The sequence below is a fragment of the Microdochium trichocladiopsis genome (assembly GCF_020744255.1).
Source record: "Microdochium trichocladiopsis strain MPI-CAGE-CH-0230 chromosome Unknown B0I36scaffold_13, whole genome shotgun sequence".
Lineage (NCBI taxonomy): Eukaryota > Fungi > Ascomycota > Sordariomycetes > Xylariales > Microdochiaceae > Microdochium > Microdochium trichocladiopsis.
The window spans coordinates 1350275-1364056 of NW_025763556.1; the positions used below are offsets into that span (position 1 = coordinate 1350275).

At 58.9% G+C, this 13782-nt stretch overlaps 6 protein-coding genes across 6 annotated transcripts; 3 read left to right on the forward strand and 3 right to left on the reverse strand.

Moving 5' to 3' along the window:
* Positions 1-473: 473 nt before the first annotated feature.
* On the reverse strand, positions 474-1800 carry B0I36DRAFT_378217 (uncharacterized protein; the record flags this gene model as incomplete). The annotated part of the gene is made up of 2 exons (XM_046160646.1): positions 474-1686; positions 1775-1800. The coding sequence occupies 2 exons, from the start codon at positions 1798-1800 to the stop codon at positions 474-476; spliced, it is 1239 nt and encodes a 412-aa protein (XP_046005526.1).
* A 590-nt stretch (positions 1801-2390) lies between these two features.
* On the reverse strand, positions 2391-3799 carry B0I36DRAFT_338890 (chaperonin 10-like protein). The gene has a single exon (XM_046155838.1). It carries the CDS (start codon positions 3593-3595, stop codon positions 2495-2497), a length of 1101 nt encoding a protein of 366 aa, XP_046005527.1. The 5' UTR covers positions 3596-3799; the 3' UTR covers positions 2391-2494.
* A 1874-nt stretch (positions 3800-5673) lies between these two features.
* B0I36DRAFT_338893 (uncharacterized protein) lies at positions 5674-8009 on the forward strand. The gene is made up of 3 exons (XM_046155839.1): positions 5674-6184; positions 6272-6530; positions 6672-8009. Exons 1-3 carry the CDS (start codon positions 5735-5737, stop codon positions 7814-7816), a joined length of 1854 nt encoding a protein of 617 aa, XP_046005528.1. The 5' UTR covers positions 5674-5734; the 3' UTR covers positions 7817-8009.
* A 408-nt stretch (positions 8010-8417) lies between these two features.
* On the forward strand, positions 8418-10121 carry B0I36DRAFT_369505 (uncharacterized protein; the record flags this gene model as incomplete). Its single annotated transcript, XM_046159786.1, has 1 exon — positions 8418-10121. One exon carries the CDS (start codon positions 8418-8420, stop codon positions 10119-10121), a length of 1704 nt encoding a protein of 567 aa, XP_046005529.1.
* Positions 9944-11433, reverse strand: B0I36DRAFT_338897 (uncharacterized protein). The gene has a single exon (XM_046155840.1). The coding sequence runs from the start codon at positions 11157-11159 to the stop codon at positions 10347-10349; it is 813 nt and encodes a 270-aa protein (XP_046005530.1). The 5' UTR covers positions 11160-11433; the 3' UTR covers positions 9944-10346.
* A 1463-nt stretch (positions 11434-12896) lies between these two features.
* On the forward strand, positions 12897-13530 carry B0I36DRAFT_338898 (uncharacterized protein). The gene has a single exon (XM_046155841.1). It carries the CDS (start codon positions 13106-13108, stop codon positions 13334-13336), a length of 231 nt encoding a protein of 76 aa, XP_046005531.1. The 5' UTR covers positions 12897-13105; the 3' UTR covers positions 13337-13530.
* Positions 13531-13782: the final 252 nt, after the last annotated feature.

A 13782-nucleotide genomic window follows, 5' to 3' on the forward strand; every position in this document is an offset into this window, starting at 1 on the left:
TTGACTGGTGGTGGTTGCCCCCAGGGGCTGAATTAGCACGTGCCCCTCTACAGGTCTCTCATGATGGACAGCTCGTCTACCTGGGCAACGTTTGTAGGTCACACCAGGCCAGGATAGCCCGATCTCGCAGTAGTCCGTCGTCGCGCGGCTCATACGGCGTGGACATTTGCGATACTCGGAGCTAGTAACAGCGCTTTATTTTTCCGTTCGCATTATCCATGCTTGAAAAGTCTGTTATATGCCCTGCTCGGCTCAACTGCGCATTACCAGAGGCGCCAGGAGTGTGCATGATGAGACCTCTTGTAGATATCTATGAGACCATCTATAGCGAGGACGATCTCAGCAAAATCGAGCAGATGTGCTAGAGTCGTAGCGAGAAGGGTACGCCATGACCCTACCTCTTCGTCTGTTTGTCTACAATACAGGTTACTCAAACGCAGGTCCCAATGCTTCCAATCCGGCGCAATGCTGATCTAAAAGCGGGCCTTTCCCAAGCGTTGTCCATGTTCAATATTCAACGTGCTCATCACGAGCGCCGTCACTTCGTCTGCCACACCCCAACTAATCTCGAAGCCTCGTCCGCCGGCACCATACGCATGGACAACAGGCCGGGTCTTCTTCCCGGACTGGGTGTCCGCCGCAAACATGGGCTGGTGCTCAACCTCGATCCTCATCCCGCCTTCCCGCGTTGGCCTCCGGCCCACGACATCCATTATGACCCGCGAGCCCGCCAGACCCTCCGCCACGACCTTATTCCCCAGAGCCACGGAGGCGGACGCGAGCAGCTGATCGCGCCTGCCCGTAGCTGGCTCCACCCGCCAGTCTCGAACCTCCTTGGTGCCACCTACGATAGTCCCGCCCCCGAGGAAGCGGGGGATGATGAACGTCCAGGCCCCGTCACGGTGCTGGCGCGTGACGGTCTCTCCGTTGCCCGTCCAGCTGGTCAGAACTGTCTGGCCCCGAGTTGGAAAGCACTCTGGGTCGCCGAACCCAGTCCCACTGGCATTGACGACGAGGTCTACCGTGTCCTGTGATGACAATGATGACGACGAGCCCGGGAACAGGTCGAACGCCTCGTCTACGCTTTGTAGCTGCCGTCTTTCCAGCGCAACGCCGCCCTCGCTTAGGAACTTGCGCAGCAAGCTGGCACAATATACCGGCGGATTTATGCAATACGTCTGGTACTCGAAGCCAAAGCCAACGCCCAGTGGCAGCTCGAATGTATCGTGGCCGCATCGGCGCGACCCGGACAGCCGCCTGTAGCCGGTCAGCCCTGTCTCTGCCTCGAACGAGGTCTTTGTCTGTGCCCGGTATGCCTCGCTCGGCGCCTCGAGAAACTCCCGGCCCGTGCACCGCGTGACGCCGAGCATCCAAGCCTGCGGCTGGTGAGCCAGGCTGCCAGAACAGCCTTGGTCGAAGTGCCGGACTGTGTCTTTGAGCCACGCCGCTTCGCAACGCAGCTGTGGCGTGTCCCCCGGGATGGGCCTTACGTGGGCGCCAGCCCACATCGATGCGTAGTTGACTGACGGCGGAGAGTCGGATGGCGCCCCTGCCACGGCCTGGGGGAACTCTGCGGCCACAATGACGACTTGATATCGGGTCCCCCCTTGCTGCTGTTGCTGCTGCTGCTGCTGAGCAAGACGTGTCTGGATGCTCAGAGCGCAGCTGAGACCTATAACACCGGCGCTGTGGAGTGGTCGGGGTAAGTTAGCATGCCAGAGTTTTGCCACGGTTGCCAGGGATCGGGATCATCACTCAGGGGAGATTGGCCTACCCAATGACGACTACTTTTCTGTCCATGGTCTGCCGTGCCGTTCCGATCGTAGTCAATTGGGCGAGAGGTATCAGCTGTCTTGGGCGAAAGAAAGGAGAACAGATACTCTGTTTCACTTATTGGTTGACCAGACTGTGGAAGCTGAACGTAAGATCAGTAAGTACCCAGATGGAAGACTGAAGCCGCCTAGGGACATTCATATATGGCGGCTTTCCAGCTCGCGGAGCGCAGATAATTTGTCTTTGACATAGAGGTCATGGCGTATTCGACGACTGTGATGTCGGCTTGTAGCCGGAGGTCGGCGCTTGGCCGCCACAGCCGATGAGCCAAAGCATAACTCATCGGAATTGCCGACGATGGGCATCCGATGCCACCCGACAGCTGCCATTGGACTTGCTGCGCACTAGAAGTTTGTTGCATTTGATTCGACCGGGTTTTCAGCTGCTTGTCATTGTCGGAAAGGGGAATATCGGCAGGGCAATGAAGTTGGCACGCAAAGTGCACAGGAGCAAGGCATACGAAGCACACATGAACATTAGACAAAACTTGTGCTCAAACGATCGGAGGGAAGCTGTTCCATCCGCGATGCAATCGCCTTTCACGCATATGCAGAGAGTCATATGGAATAAACATCAATTGACTGAAGTCACAACTAATTCGACCACTTCATACGCGAGAAGCGTCTGGATATCGCCACCATTCCCCTGCCGTTCATATCACCTACGATGCCTCCTGGGGCCGGATGATGACCTTGACGCCCGAGACACCCGCCTTGTTCAATTGCATGCCATCCTCCGCAGCCTTCAGCCCACCGGGCAGCACTTTGACGCGGTTGGGCACAAATTCGCCCGTGGCCATCCACTCACCGAGCTTCTCGTACATTGGCTCCGTGACGTAGCGATAGTCCGGGTAGTATCCCAACGCGTAGATGCCACGCACGGGAACCTCGCGGCCGCTGCCCTCGGCCGCCTTGCCCGCAGCAACGGCCTTCTCGTCTGCATTGTCGACAGAGACGACCAGCGCCTCGGGCGTGACCTTCTTGGCCCCCTGCACGATCTTGACGCCCAGGAGCTGCGACTCGTCCAGGCTGACACAGTCGTACACCCAGTCCAGCTCCAGCTCGTCGCCCACGGCGGCGATATAGTCCTGCACGCCTCCCTGTGTCTTGCGGTCCAGCACGACGTGCGCGCCCAGGGTCTTGAGAAACTCGGCGTTGGCGGCGCTCGCGCTGGTCACGATGCGCGAGTACCCAGACAGCCGGGCGAACTGGATGGCGTACTGGCCGACCGAGGTGCTCCCGCCCAGCACGACCACCGCCTTGCCCTTGCCGGCCTGGCTGCCCCCTCCCTCGGCCGCCGACCAGGGCGCGGGCGTCAGGCTCCGGCCGGTGGAGTGGTAGATGGCGACGGCGGCGGTGACGCTGCACAGGCTCACGCCCGCGGCCTCGTCGTCGGTTACGTTGGCGGGCGTCTTGCCAACCACGTGCGCGGGCACGCGGCAGTATTGCTGGAACGTGCACATCTCGTACTTGCCCACCAGGCCCTGGAAGAAGACGCGCTCCCCCGGCTGGAACTTGCTGGTGAAGTTGTCCCCGACCTCGACGACCTCGCCCGCGGCGTCGGAGCCCATGATGATCGGCCACGAGGGCAGGAAGGCCCCGCTGTCCCGCAGCTTCCAGTCGACCGGGTTGATGGCGGTCGCGGTGATGCGGATGGTCAGGTCGTCGGCTGAGAGCGGGGAGGTGAAGGAGTGCTCGCCCACGCGCACGGGGGCGCCGGGCGAGTCGTTGAACGCGGCTGCGAAGGTTGCGGGGACGGCCATCTTTGTGTTGGTGTTGAAGGTGGTGTATGTCAAGTTGTAAAGCAAGGTGTGAAGGCTATATTCCTGCTCTGTGGGCTGCTGATGGTGATAGAAGGGCAAGACAAAGCCCCTCGATGCGGGTGTTGGAGCACCACCTAATATAGAGTTCTTCAGACCACAGCTAGGAGTATGAAAATGCAAATCAAGTATGCAGCTCCATGCGGAGGTTTACCAATCAAGCTTGACCCCCCTCATCGTGTAACCCCCATCACATAACCAACCCTGTGGCGGGTCTAGTGCGCATTTGTCTGCAGGTTTGTGACCCGCGCTGTGCGCAGATTGGTCAGGACGCATGATTCAATCAAACTCATGTTGGAAAGGCTGCCTTGTTTTGACCAAAACGAGACTGGCGAGAGTTCCTTACGACGTGGTCCGGGGCACAAAGATACCGGAATTAGACGGACTTAGAGTATATGTGGGGAAAGCAGTTACGTGAGGCCTGGCACCATTTGGAATTTGACGATGGCACGACCCCCTGCAACTTGGGGACTCTACTAACAATTGATTCGCAGATAAATGGGCCTGTCTGGCATGCTGACCAATCTTGCTCTCGAGATACTTATCAATTACTAGTTACATCCAGTGAGCTGGAACCTCCACAAGTCAGGAGATTAGCGGCTTGGTGGAGCTCCGTGCTGTCTTCGAATTCCAAATGGTGCCTGGTTACGTGATGGCGGTGACGTGATTGCGGTTACGTGACGCTGCCCAAACTGAGTGATTGCCACCCAGGGGCTATCTGTCCCAACCCCAGATGCCCTACGTCAAGTAGTGTGATAGCCATTTCTTAATTTAAGCATCATTCCCATTAGGTTCCACGGCAGCGGAATAAGGAGACTTACCTAGACTAGAGGCATACAGAGTGGCAGCTCTCCAAAGCCCAAAGGGGGCCAGGGTTAGAATGCAGGCGCATGGGCCAAGCCGTCCCTCAGCACCACTAAAGGTCGCTCCAGAACACAGGGCTGCGCCTGTCTCCTCTCTGGTGCCTGGAGAACACGCTAGGCAGCAGCATGGTCGCACTCCGCAAGAAAGAGCTCATGGAAATGATCATGACGCCCCAGAGCTACTCGCTTCCAGCCCGTGAGATAAACATTGCTGACATGAAGAAATATTGCAGTTGCTCGGCATACCAAAATGCCGAGGTGTGAGCGGCGCTGCTTTGAAGTGGGTGGTAGGATTCCCATCCTGATGCCACAGAGAATGCGCTGCTGGCTTTGGCGGGTGTTTGGTCAAGGGGCTCCTGGTGATCGTGTGCGCAGCACTGCAACGAGCTGCACCACAAGTACCGTGATAGTTGTTGTCAATGGCAAGCTCTCGCCGTCCATTTTGTCCTTTCCTTTTTTGGAGTGCAAATAGAACCAACGTGTCTGCCCGATGATTGTCGCCAGGTTTAGTGCCGGACTCTCTGCCTGTTAGTGACGATGACTGTCGACGGCGCAGTTGAAAGACCAAAACAAATGCAGCAATGCATGGCATGGATCGATATGCAGGCGTCGTATCACTGGACCCAATCACAACGTATGCGCCCGGGGCGCCATGCTAAGCTTTTCTCCCCGGCCAAGCCGCCCATCCTGGACTCTTGGGTAGAACAATCGGAAGGGCACGCTGACGATCGGCCCACCAGAGCCGCACCCGCTAACAGCCAGGCTAGCCCCAAAAAAGATTTCAAGCCTGCCATGCCCTTCGCCCATCGGGGCCATTCTCGCGTCGGAATTGCGCCAACTGCCGATGACGGCAGCACCGCACCGACCTCCCCTGAATCCCGTGCCGAGGCACAACTCGCCACCGTCACTCCATTGAAGGGATCCAACTGCTGGCACATGCCACGGCTCGCCATCATCCAGACATCGCCAGCAAACATCAGCGCACAGTCGTTCGCGTCGCGACATTCGCGATGTTCGCGCTGTCCCGCAGACCCAGTTGTTGCTGGGGCTTTTTGAAATACTGCCCACACCGGCGGATCCGAGCTAGAGTCTACAATGACGTAGCCAAGAGATAGACTGATTTTATAAAACAATCTGGCATGGTGCACTTTCTCAACATGCAGCGGTTTCCTCACCTCGTTTGGACTCAGACATCATACCTCTGCATAAATAAACAACCATGACTTGGACCGTTCCAAAAGACTACGAAAACCGGCCGATCGTCGTCCTCGGCGCCGGCGTCCTGGGCCGGAGAATCGCCGCCTGCTTCGCCGGAGCCGGGTGGCACGTCATCATCTTCGACCCGTCCGACAAGTCCAGGCAGGCCGCCGTCGACTACATCCGCGACAACATCTCCACGTACCTGGGTATCTCCCACGGCCGGCAAGGAACGTGGGAGGCGACGGCGGACATGGCCGCCGCGGTCAAGAACGCCTGGCTCGTCTTCGAGGCCGTCCCGGAGGTCCTGTCCCTCAAGATCGACACCTTCCACCAGCTCGAGCAGCTCGCGCCGGGGGACTGCATACTGGCGTCCAACAGCTCCTCGTACAAGTCGAGCGAGCTCCTGGACAAAGTCACGGACGCGACCAAGCAGCGCGTGCTCAACACGCACTACATGATGCCCCCACAGGTACGTTGGAGGGAGGGGGGGGCGCCTTTATTACTTTGTACCGAAGCGTATGGATTTGCTGACAATGACTTTGCGTGTGCTATCCAGGCTTTGATTGTCGAGCTCATGACGAGCGGTTCCACGGCGGAGGCCATCTTCCCGTTCCTATCGCAGGAGCTGACCAAGGTCGGGCTGAAGCCCTTTATCGTTCAGCGAGAGTCCTCAGGTTTTATTTTCAACCGCATCTGGGCGGCCATCAAGCGCGAGGTGTTGGCGGTCATTGCCGAGGGCGTGGCGGATCCCTTGACCATCGACAAGATCTGGATGGACCTGTACCAGTCCCCCGTGGGGCCGTGTGTGATGATGGGGTAAGTCGATGGTACCACGCGTGATAAATCTCCCCCTGCTGCAATGTACCACAAGCTAACTTTGGTCTTCTGAATAGTAAATTTCGTCTTTCTTCTCGTAACACAGCATTGAGGACATGCTAACACACCACCACCAACAGACAGCGTCGGTCTCGATACCGTCGAGCACATTGAGCAGAACTATGTCCAGAAGCGCAACCTGCCAACCACAACCTTAGATTGGCTGCACGACAACTACATCGCGCAGGGCAAGCTGGGCAACAAGTCGGAAAAGGGCGGGCTGTACCCCCCGGCGCCGGAGGGCGAGCAGACGCAGCTGCTCGTGCTCAACATCTACCAGGGCGCCACGCCGGACGAGCTCGCGCCCCAGCAGAAGATGTCGAGCGGGCAGATCCTGCAGGTCGGGCTGGCGGACAAGAAGAGCGCGCGGCCGACGGCGCTCGTCACGGGCCAGGCGATCCCCGACGGGATCGCGGTACACGGCGACCGGATGTACTGGACGGCCATGGGAGTTCCCGGGGACAACGACGGCGCTGTGTACTCGGCCCGGCTGCGGGACGGGGGCGACATCCGGACCGTGATACCCGTGGGAAAAGTGCACACGCCGAAGCAGCTGCATATCGATGCTGTGAGTGGTAAAATCTACTTTTGCGACCGCGAGGGGCTGCGCGTGCACCGGTGCGACCTGGACGGCTCGCGGCACGAGATCCTAGTGCAGACCGGCGACTGGGAGACGGAGCCGGACAAGGTCGCCGACCCGAGGAACTGGCCCGTCGGGATCGCCGTGTCGAGCAGGCTGGGAAGGATGTTCTGGACGCAGAAGGGCCCGTCCAAGGGCTTCCAGGGGCGCATCTTCTCGGCCCCGCTCGAGCTGCCCCCGGACAGCACGCCGTCGACCCGCGAGGACATTGAGCTGGTTGCCAGCGGCCTGCCGGAGCCGATCGACCTGGCTATCGACGAGGATGGCGAGGAGGTGGTGCTGTACTGGACGGACCGCGGGGAGATCCCCTTTGGCAACACGCTCAGCAGGAAGACAATCACCACCAACACCAAAACCACGGATGGACGGGTCCCCGAGGCAGAGGCCAAGCTGGGCCGCGAGATCCTGGCCCAGGGGTTTGGCGAGGCGATCGGGCTGTGCCTGGACAAGGCGCGGAGGCGGGTGTATGTCGCGGACATGGCGGGCCGGCTGTGGGACTGCCCGATGGACGCGCCGGGGCCCAAGGAGAAGATATACGAGTCTTCGGGGCATGCGTACACGGGCATTGCCATGTATCAGTCGTAGGTTGTGCCGCAGAACCGGGGCCAGCAATGGGCTCATTTCATGCCTTTTGTTGCAAATTATTGGCTTTCAATTTTTTATTTTTTTTCTTGTTTCATTGTTTAGCAAGGAGTCGCATCGGAGAGGAGTTGGTGAGTAAAATACATTATAGACTTGTGATCAAATAAATTAATTATCAAACTAGGCAAGTTAGAAGTCATAATTAAAACATGATTTGAAAAACTGTGCATGATGCTTTCCATTCCTTATATATTGGAGCGACGTCACCACCACGTGTCGCCTTTGGCACAGGTTGTTGCTCTCAGGGTTTCACTGGGTGTATGAAAAGCATTCTCTTGGACGGGAAAGTGGCGATGGCGTACTTTGACGGCTGGAAGGATGAGGCTCGCACATAAGAGCAATGATTGGTACAAGCCACAGCCAGGGTATGGCGCCCCCGATGACTCAGCACCTGTCTGGATGCAAACGCGCCCAACCCAGCCACAACAGTCGAAGTACGCGTCCCCGCTTGCGTCAAGTGACCTCACAGCTTCTTCCATCACACACGACACACTCACACGACACCATTGGGAAGAACCAGGGACAAGACACGCCAGCCAGCCACATGGCAGCATCCCAGCACATGCGGCTGCCCATGCCCATGCCGATGCCCGCCCCGGCCCCGGCCCCGGCCGCATCCTCATCCTCGGCATCCACACCACCATCACCGGCCAGCAATCACAGATACCATGATGCCCGTGACGAGGATGAGGAGGACGATGAGGACGACGACATGCAGGATGACAATGACGACGACGACGACGAGGACACCGAGGCACTGGAGGCACTGCTCTCGGGGCGGCCCAAGATGGTGAGCAAGGGCACACAGATTGGCGGCGTGGACCAGGCCACGCAGACGGACCTGCCGTGTCTGCGATGCCTTCACGGCCCGCCCCAGCACCATCTTCCTCCCGGCCAGGTCTATCACCCGCAGTACTATCCAAACTACTACCAGCAGCCATACCCTTATCCCCCACCTCCGCCCCCGGTCCTCGTCCAGCACCCGCCGCCCAATCCACGCCAGCCTCCGTACCCTGCGGCTCCTCCTCCGGTATTGCAACCTGCATCTCAGCCTCATCTTCAGCCTCAACCTCATCCTCAGGTTCAGCCTCAACCTCATCCTCAGGTTCAACCACCACCGGCGACCAACCAAGGCCATGTGCGCCCCGACTGGCGCCACTATCAGCCCCCAGCACCAGTCCAGCCGGCCGTCCAGCCGGCCGTCCAGCCACCCGGCCCTCCTCAGCCATCTACTCACCACCATCACCACCACCTTCCAGGCCCTCCTGCTCCTCCTCCTCCTTCCGCTCACCAGCAGCCTCTCCCCTCTATCCATGACCGGCCTCCCCGACCTCCGCAGGACCCTTCCACTCTGCCTGTAGCCATCGTTCAGCCCGCCCGCCGCGGCAGACCACCCAAGGCCGCCGAGTACGTCCCTCCGCGAGCTGTGCGGGCCCCGTCCCCTCTCCCCGGCCCGCCCTCCTGGGACAAGATGGTCCTGCGCCGGGCCTGGCCCAACCTCGAGGACGCCGAGAACGACATCAAGAACTTTGCCGAGTTCCTCGGCTTCGCCCTCATCCGCCGCCGCTCCGGCAACCGGGACCCGGACACGGGCCGGCCCACCCGCATCCACTACTGCTGCCACCTCGACGCCGCGCGGAAGCCCCCGATCGACCCGGCCGACCGCAAGCGCAAGCGCGAGTCGGCCTTTAGCGTGGCCAAACGCCAGGACGCCTGCCCCTGGCAGATCTGCCTCAAGTGGAACAAGCGCCGGGGCAACCAGCCGCACCTGTTCCAGCAGTGGCACCTGGTCTGGACCGGCAGCGAGGACAACCCCGTCTCCTGCCAGCACAACCACGAGATGGACCCGGACCCGGCCAACATACCCGCCAACCGCCGCCGGCACATGACGCAGGAGATCCGCGACGAGGTCGCCGCCCTGCTCGAGGCCGGCGGCATGTCGAGCAGCGGCATCTGCGAGGTCATGCAGAAGCGACACCCCAGGATCGCCTTTAACAAGTCCATGATTGATAACATGCGGCGCACGGAGATCCTCAGGCGGCAGGAGGCGGGCAAGGTGGCGGCGGCTACCAGGGAGGGACAGCAGCAGCAGCAGCAGCAGGCGGCCGCAGCAGGGGGGATGCGGAGGGAGATGACGATGATGGTGTTGAGGATGAGGATGATGGCGGTGGGGGTGCGGGAGAGCAGCTCCAAGCAGAGGCTTCCAGGACTCGATGATACGGGAAAGTCGCTCACAAGGGGACGATGACTCCTACGACATTACCCTAAGAACGCTGGATGAATATATCCTGTTCATGTTACGAGGGATTGGCACTCCCTCGACCCAAAAAGTGTATTGGTCTTGAAAGGTATCTGGACAGCACTTCTTTTGTACTCATCCGGGCCGGCAACAACCCTGTACGAACATTGATGAATCCAAGGTGCCCCAGGCTAAAATCTCCACTGTGATAAGTATCTTTCTTTCCTCACTCCCCTACATCGGACCCCAGCACGTCGGAACCGCCTCGAGCACGACCTCGACACAGCCAGCGGCAGCGGCACCGGCCTGCGTCCCAGAAAACACGTCATTACTGCTGCCAGAGAAGCACCAGCGCGAGGCACCAGTCTCGGGCACACTACACACCAGGGTCGACTGGGTACCCTCGAGCGCGCAGGTCAGCGCGTGCGTCGAGTCCCGCACGTCTCTGGACAGCATGACCGCGCCCAGCTCTACCCCCGTGTCTGGCGTGATTGCCTGGGGCCCAAAGATGTTCTTGAGCCTCCAGCTCTGGATGTTGAAGGTGGGAGCCATGGACGTGCCCGGGTTCAGGTACAGCAGGCTGGTGCCACGCATGCTCAGGTATTGACCTGTCAAGGGGCTGCCGGCCTTGACCCGGACGAAGAATTCCCGGCAGCAACTAACGCCGCCTCCACCTCCCCCTCCCCCTCCGCCGCCGCCGCCGCCGCTCCCTGGGCTCATGGTGGAGGCCGGGGGTCGGGAGATGCAATCAGAGGGCGTGGCAGCAGCAGCGGTACTGGCAGTGGTAGTGGTCGTCGTGGTGAGGGTCACGGGCTCGACAACCGTGTCTGTGGCGGCAAAGCTCGTCAGAGTCTGGACCTCGGTCGTCGGCACGGTCGTCGTCTCCGTCACGGTAGGAACATCGGCAGTCACGACGACGACAGTCTCGAACGTGCTGACCACGGTCGAGGTCCGCGTTTGCTGCTTCGTCGCGGTGGCTGTCACGACCGCGGGGGTTTCGGTGACGGTGATGGTCGTCGTGACCGCCGGCGATCCTGCGGCTGTCATGGTGCTCGCGGCGGACACGCCCAGGCATGAGCAAGCTGATTGATATGCAGGCGCCGTCCAGAAGCCGCAGATATTGGCGTAGAGGGGAATCTCAGTCGCTGAGGTGACGGTTGGACATTTGCCAGGTGTAAGGGAGGAGGAGGAGGAAGCCACGGCACGAGCACCGATGGCGGGGGTGGTTGTTGTGGTTGCGATGACGAGCGTAGGGGATGACGAGGTTCTGTAACATATTCATCAGTCTCATTGTCCGTAATAGAACGGCACCTGGCTTATGTCTTACGTCGTTACCGTCTGCTGCAGTGTGGTCAAGACTGTCGTGGCAGAAGACTCCGTGACAACAATTGTCGTCGACGGCGAGGTTGTGTTAGAGGTCGGCACGGTAGTGGCTCGGTATTCGATTGTCGTGCCGGTATTTGTGAAGGTGATCGTGGTGGTCTGTGGGACCAGCGTCACAGTAGCCGTGTCAGTCACTGTCTCGGCACACAGGGTCACCGTGTCGGCGAGGAACGAGGAGCAGTCGCTACGGGCCGCAGCGAGACCAACAGGGGGCCTGAGGACGCCTTGGAGGCCTTTGCTCAGCTGGGTATAATTGTTAGCTTGCGTAACATGGCGCGACTGTCTGGAAAACGGCGACTCTTACGCCTTTCAGGCAGACTTCTGTAGCGGGACACGGGACACGTATCAAAGGCTCTTGTGTTGAGCCCCGGAACGTGGGCAAAAGCTGTCTGGATGCCCAGCCCCAGGAGGAGCGTGCATATGCTGATCGGTCGCATTCTGTGCAATAAAAGGCTTTGGTAAAAAGTTGCAGGACTTCCCTGTGAGCTTTACGATAGAACACAACTGTCAACGGGCATGTTGGTCCACTTATAGATACATCACTGCCCTGATTACCGCGCTCGGCCAGGACCATAGGCATATTCATCCACGCAGCGCCGCAAACATCATTAGTGGCCAGCCAGCCACACACTCCAGCTCTGATTCAATATAGACCGGATACAGCACGAGGCCCGATGCTAGCCAGGAACAGCAGCCACTCTTCCCGTCCGCCGTGGAGCCTCAATCAGGGGTATATCCGAGCTTAATTCAGCTGGCCCAGTCTGATCTTTGACAGATGCAAGTCAAAACAGTCTGATTTCATCCTCAGCCGAGCTGTTTCTCCCCGAGGCGTTCTTGGCGACAGACTATAGAGTCTGGCTTTTTGCAGGAATGATCTCGACTCAATGTGTGCGGGTCTCACCGTGGTTGGTGGGCAGCACTTGATGGTGTGCCAAAGGCGCCGCATTGGTGAAAACCATGCCATTATGGAACCTTGTAAGCAAATGCACCACATACTCAAGCCTGCATTTGCACAATATCGGAGCTCCCTGTCTGGGAAACCGGCGTGCATGAGCCTGAAAAGGCCCATACCATGAGGACCTCTCCAGTGGTGATCTCCCTTGTGCAGCTGTCGTGGTCAGACGCGAATCACAACGTATACAGCAGCCCGAGCAAGGAACGACCAATAGTCTGCGATTACCAGCAGCTGATTTTGTGGTATCTGCGTAATGCGTAGAGGCATTCGTCGGCCCCGGTGGTGGTCGGAAGTAGACGCTGACAACATGCGAGGGTGAGCTGATGGTGGTTGTGGAACTGGCCGCCGCCAACGACCACGATCACGCCACCGGGATTGCCGCATAATCACAAGACACCACGTTGCCACTGTTATAACTATGCACAACTGCACACCTCTCAGCGTCGCGTCTCGGTCAAGAAAACTCCTTCGTCATACTTGAGAACCAAGCCTAGGGTCCCAGCTTCTATGCCATCTTATGGTAAAATCCGCTGAATATAGTTTACGAACGTGCACTCACCCAATCGCACAATCCTATATGCCGTAGATCACCTCAACTCGCCAGCTCAACAACACACCTACTGTTCAACAGTCCGCCACTCTCACCAACGACGACATGCTCCCAACGCCGCACCTCCGGGTCATCCAGACGGGCTACAGCCAAGCCCCACGTCTGCCATTCAAGGACAAGCTGCGCCTGCTCAAGAAGCACACCCCCCTCGAGGCCGTCCCGCTGCTGTTTGTGTGTGGCTTCATGCTCTCTGTGGCCGTGGCTACGGCACAGCGTCGACTTGGGACGGATGTCAATCTGCGGCTGTCGAGGCAGAATCGATTGCGAGAGGAGTGATGAGGGGAAGGATCAGACGGATATGTGGTTACTGGTGGTAGTGATATATTAACGTGTGAGCAGGAAGAGTAGGAATGAAGACGCAGATCTACGACCGAGCTTCATCTCCCTTCGTGTACAGTGAGGATGGTCAAGAGACCTGGTGCCAGCTTATTCTTAGGAATAGAATAATATTGTACAAAAGTCCCTCTCGGTGTTTTTGCAGCAGCTAGCTCACTACACCTCCTCTAATTATTATTCGAAGCTGTTCATCGTATATATCTGGACAAATTCGCAGATCGAGCTTGGCGCAATGACTCAAGGCGTTGCAGGGGATATCAGACTCGATTCCCTTTGGCCATAATGGCCACCATCAGCACCCGTATCCAGCCTCGGCACCAGGCGTGTCGAATCCGGCGAGACGTCTCCCGCACGGCTTCCACCAGCTCTCCCCGGCCGCAGGGATC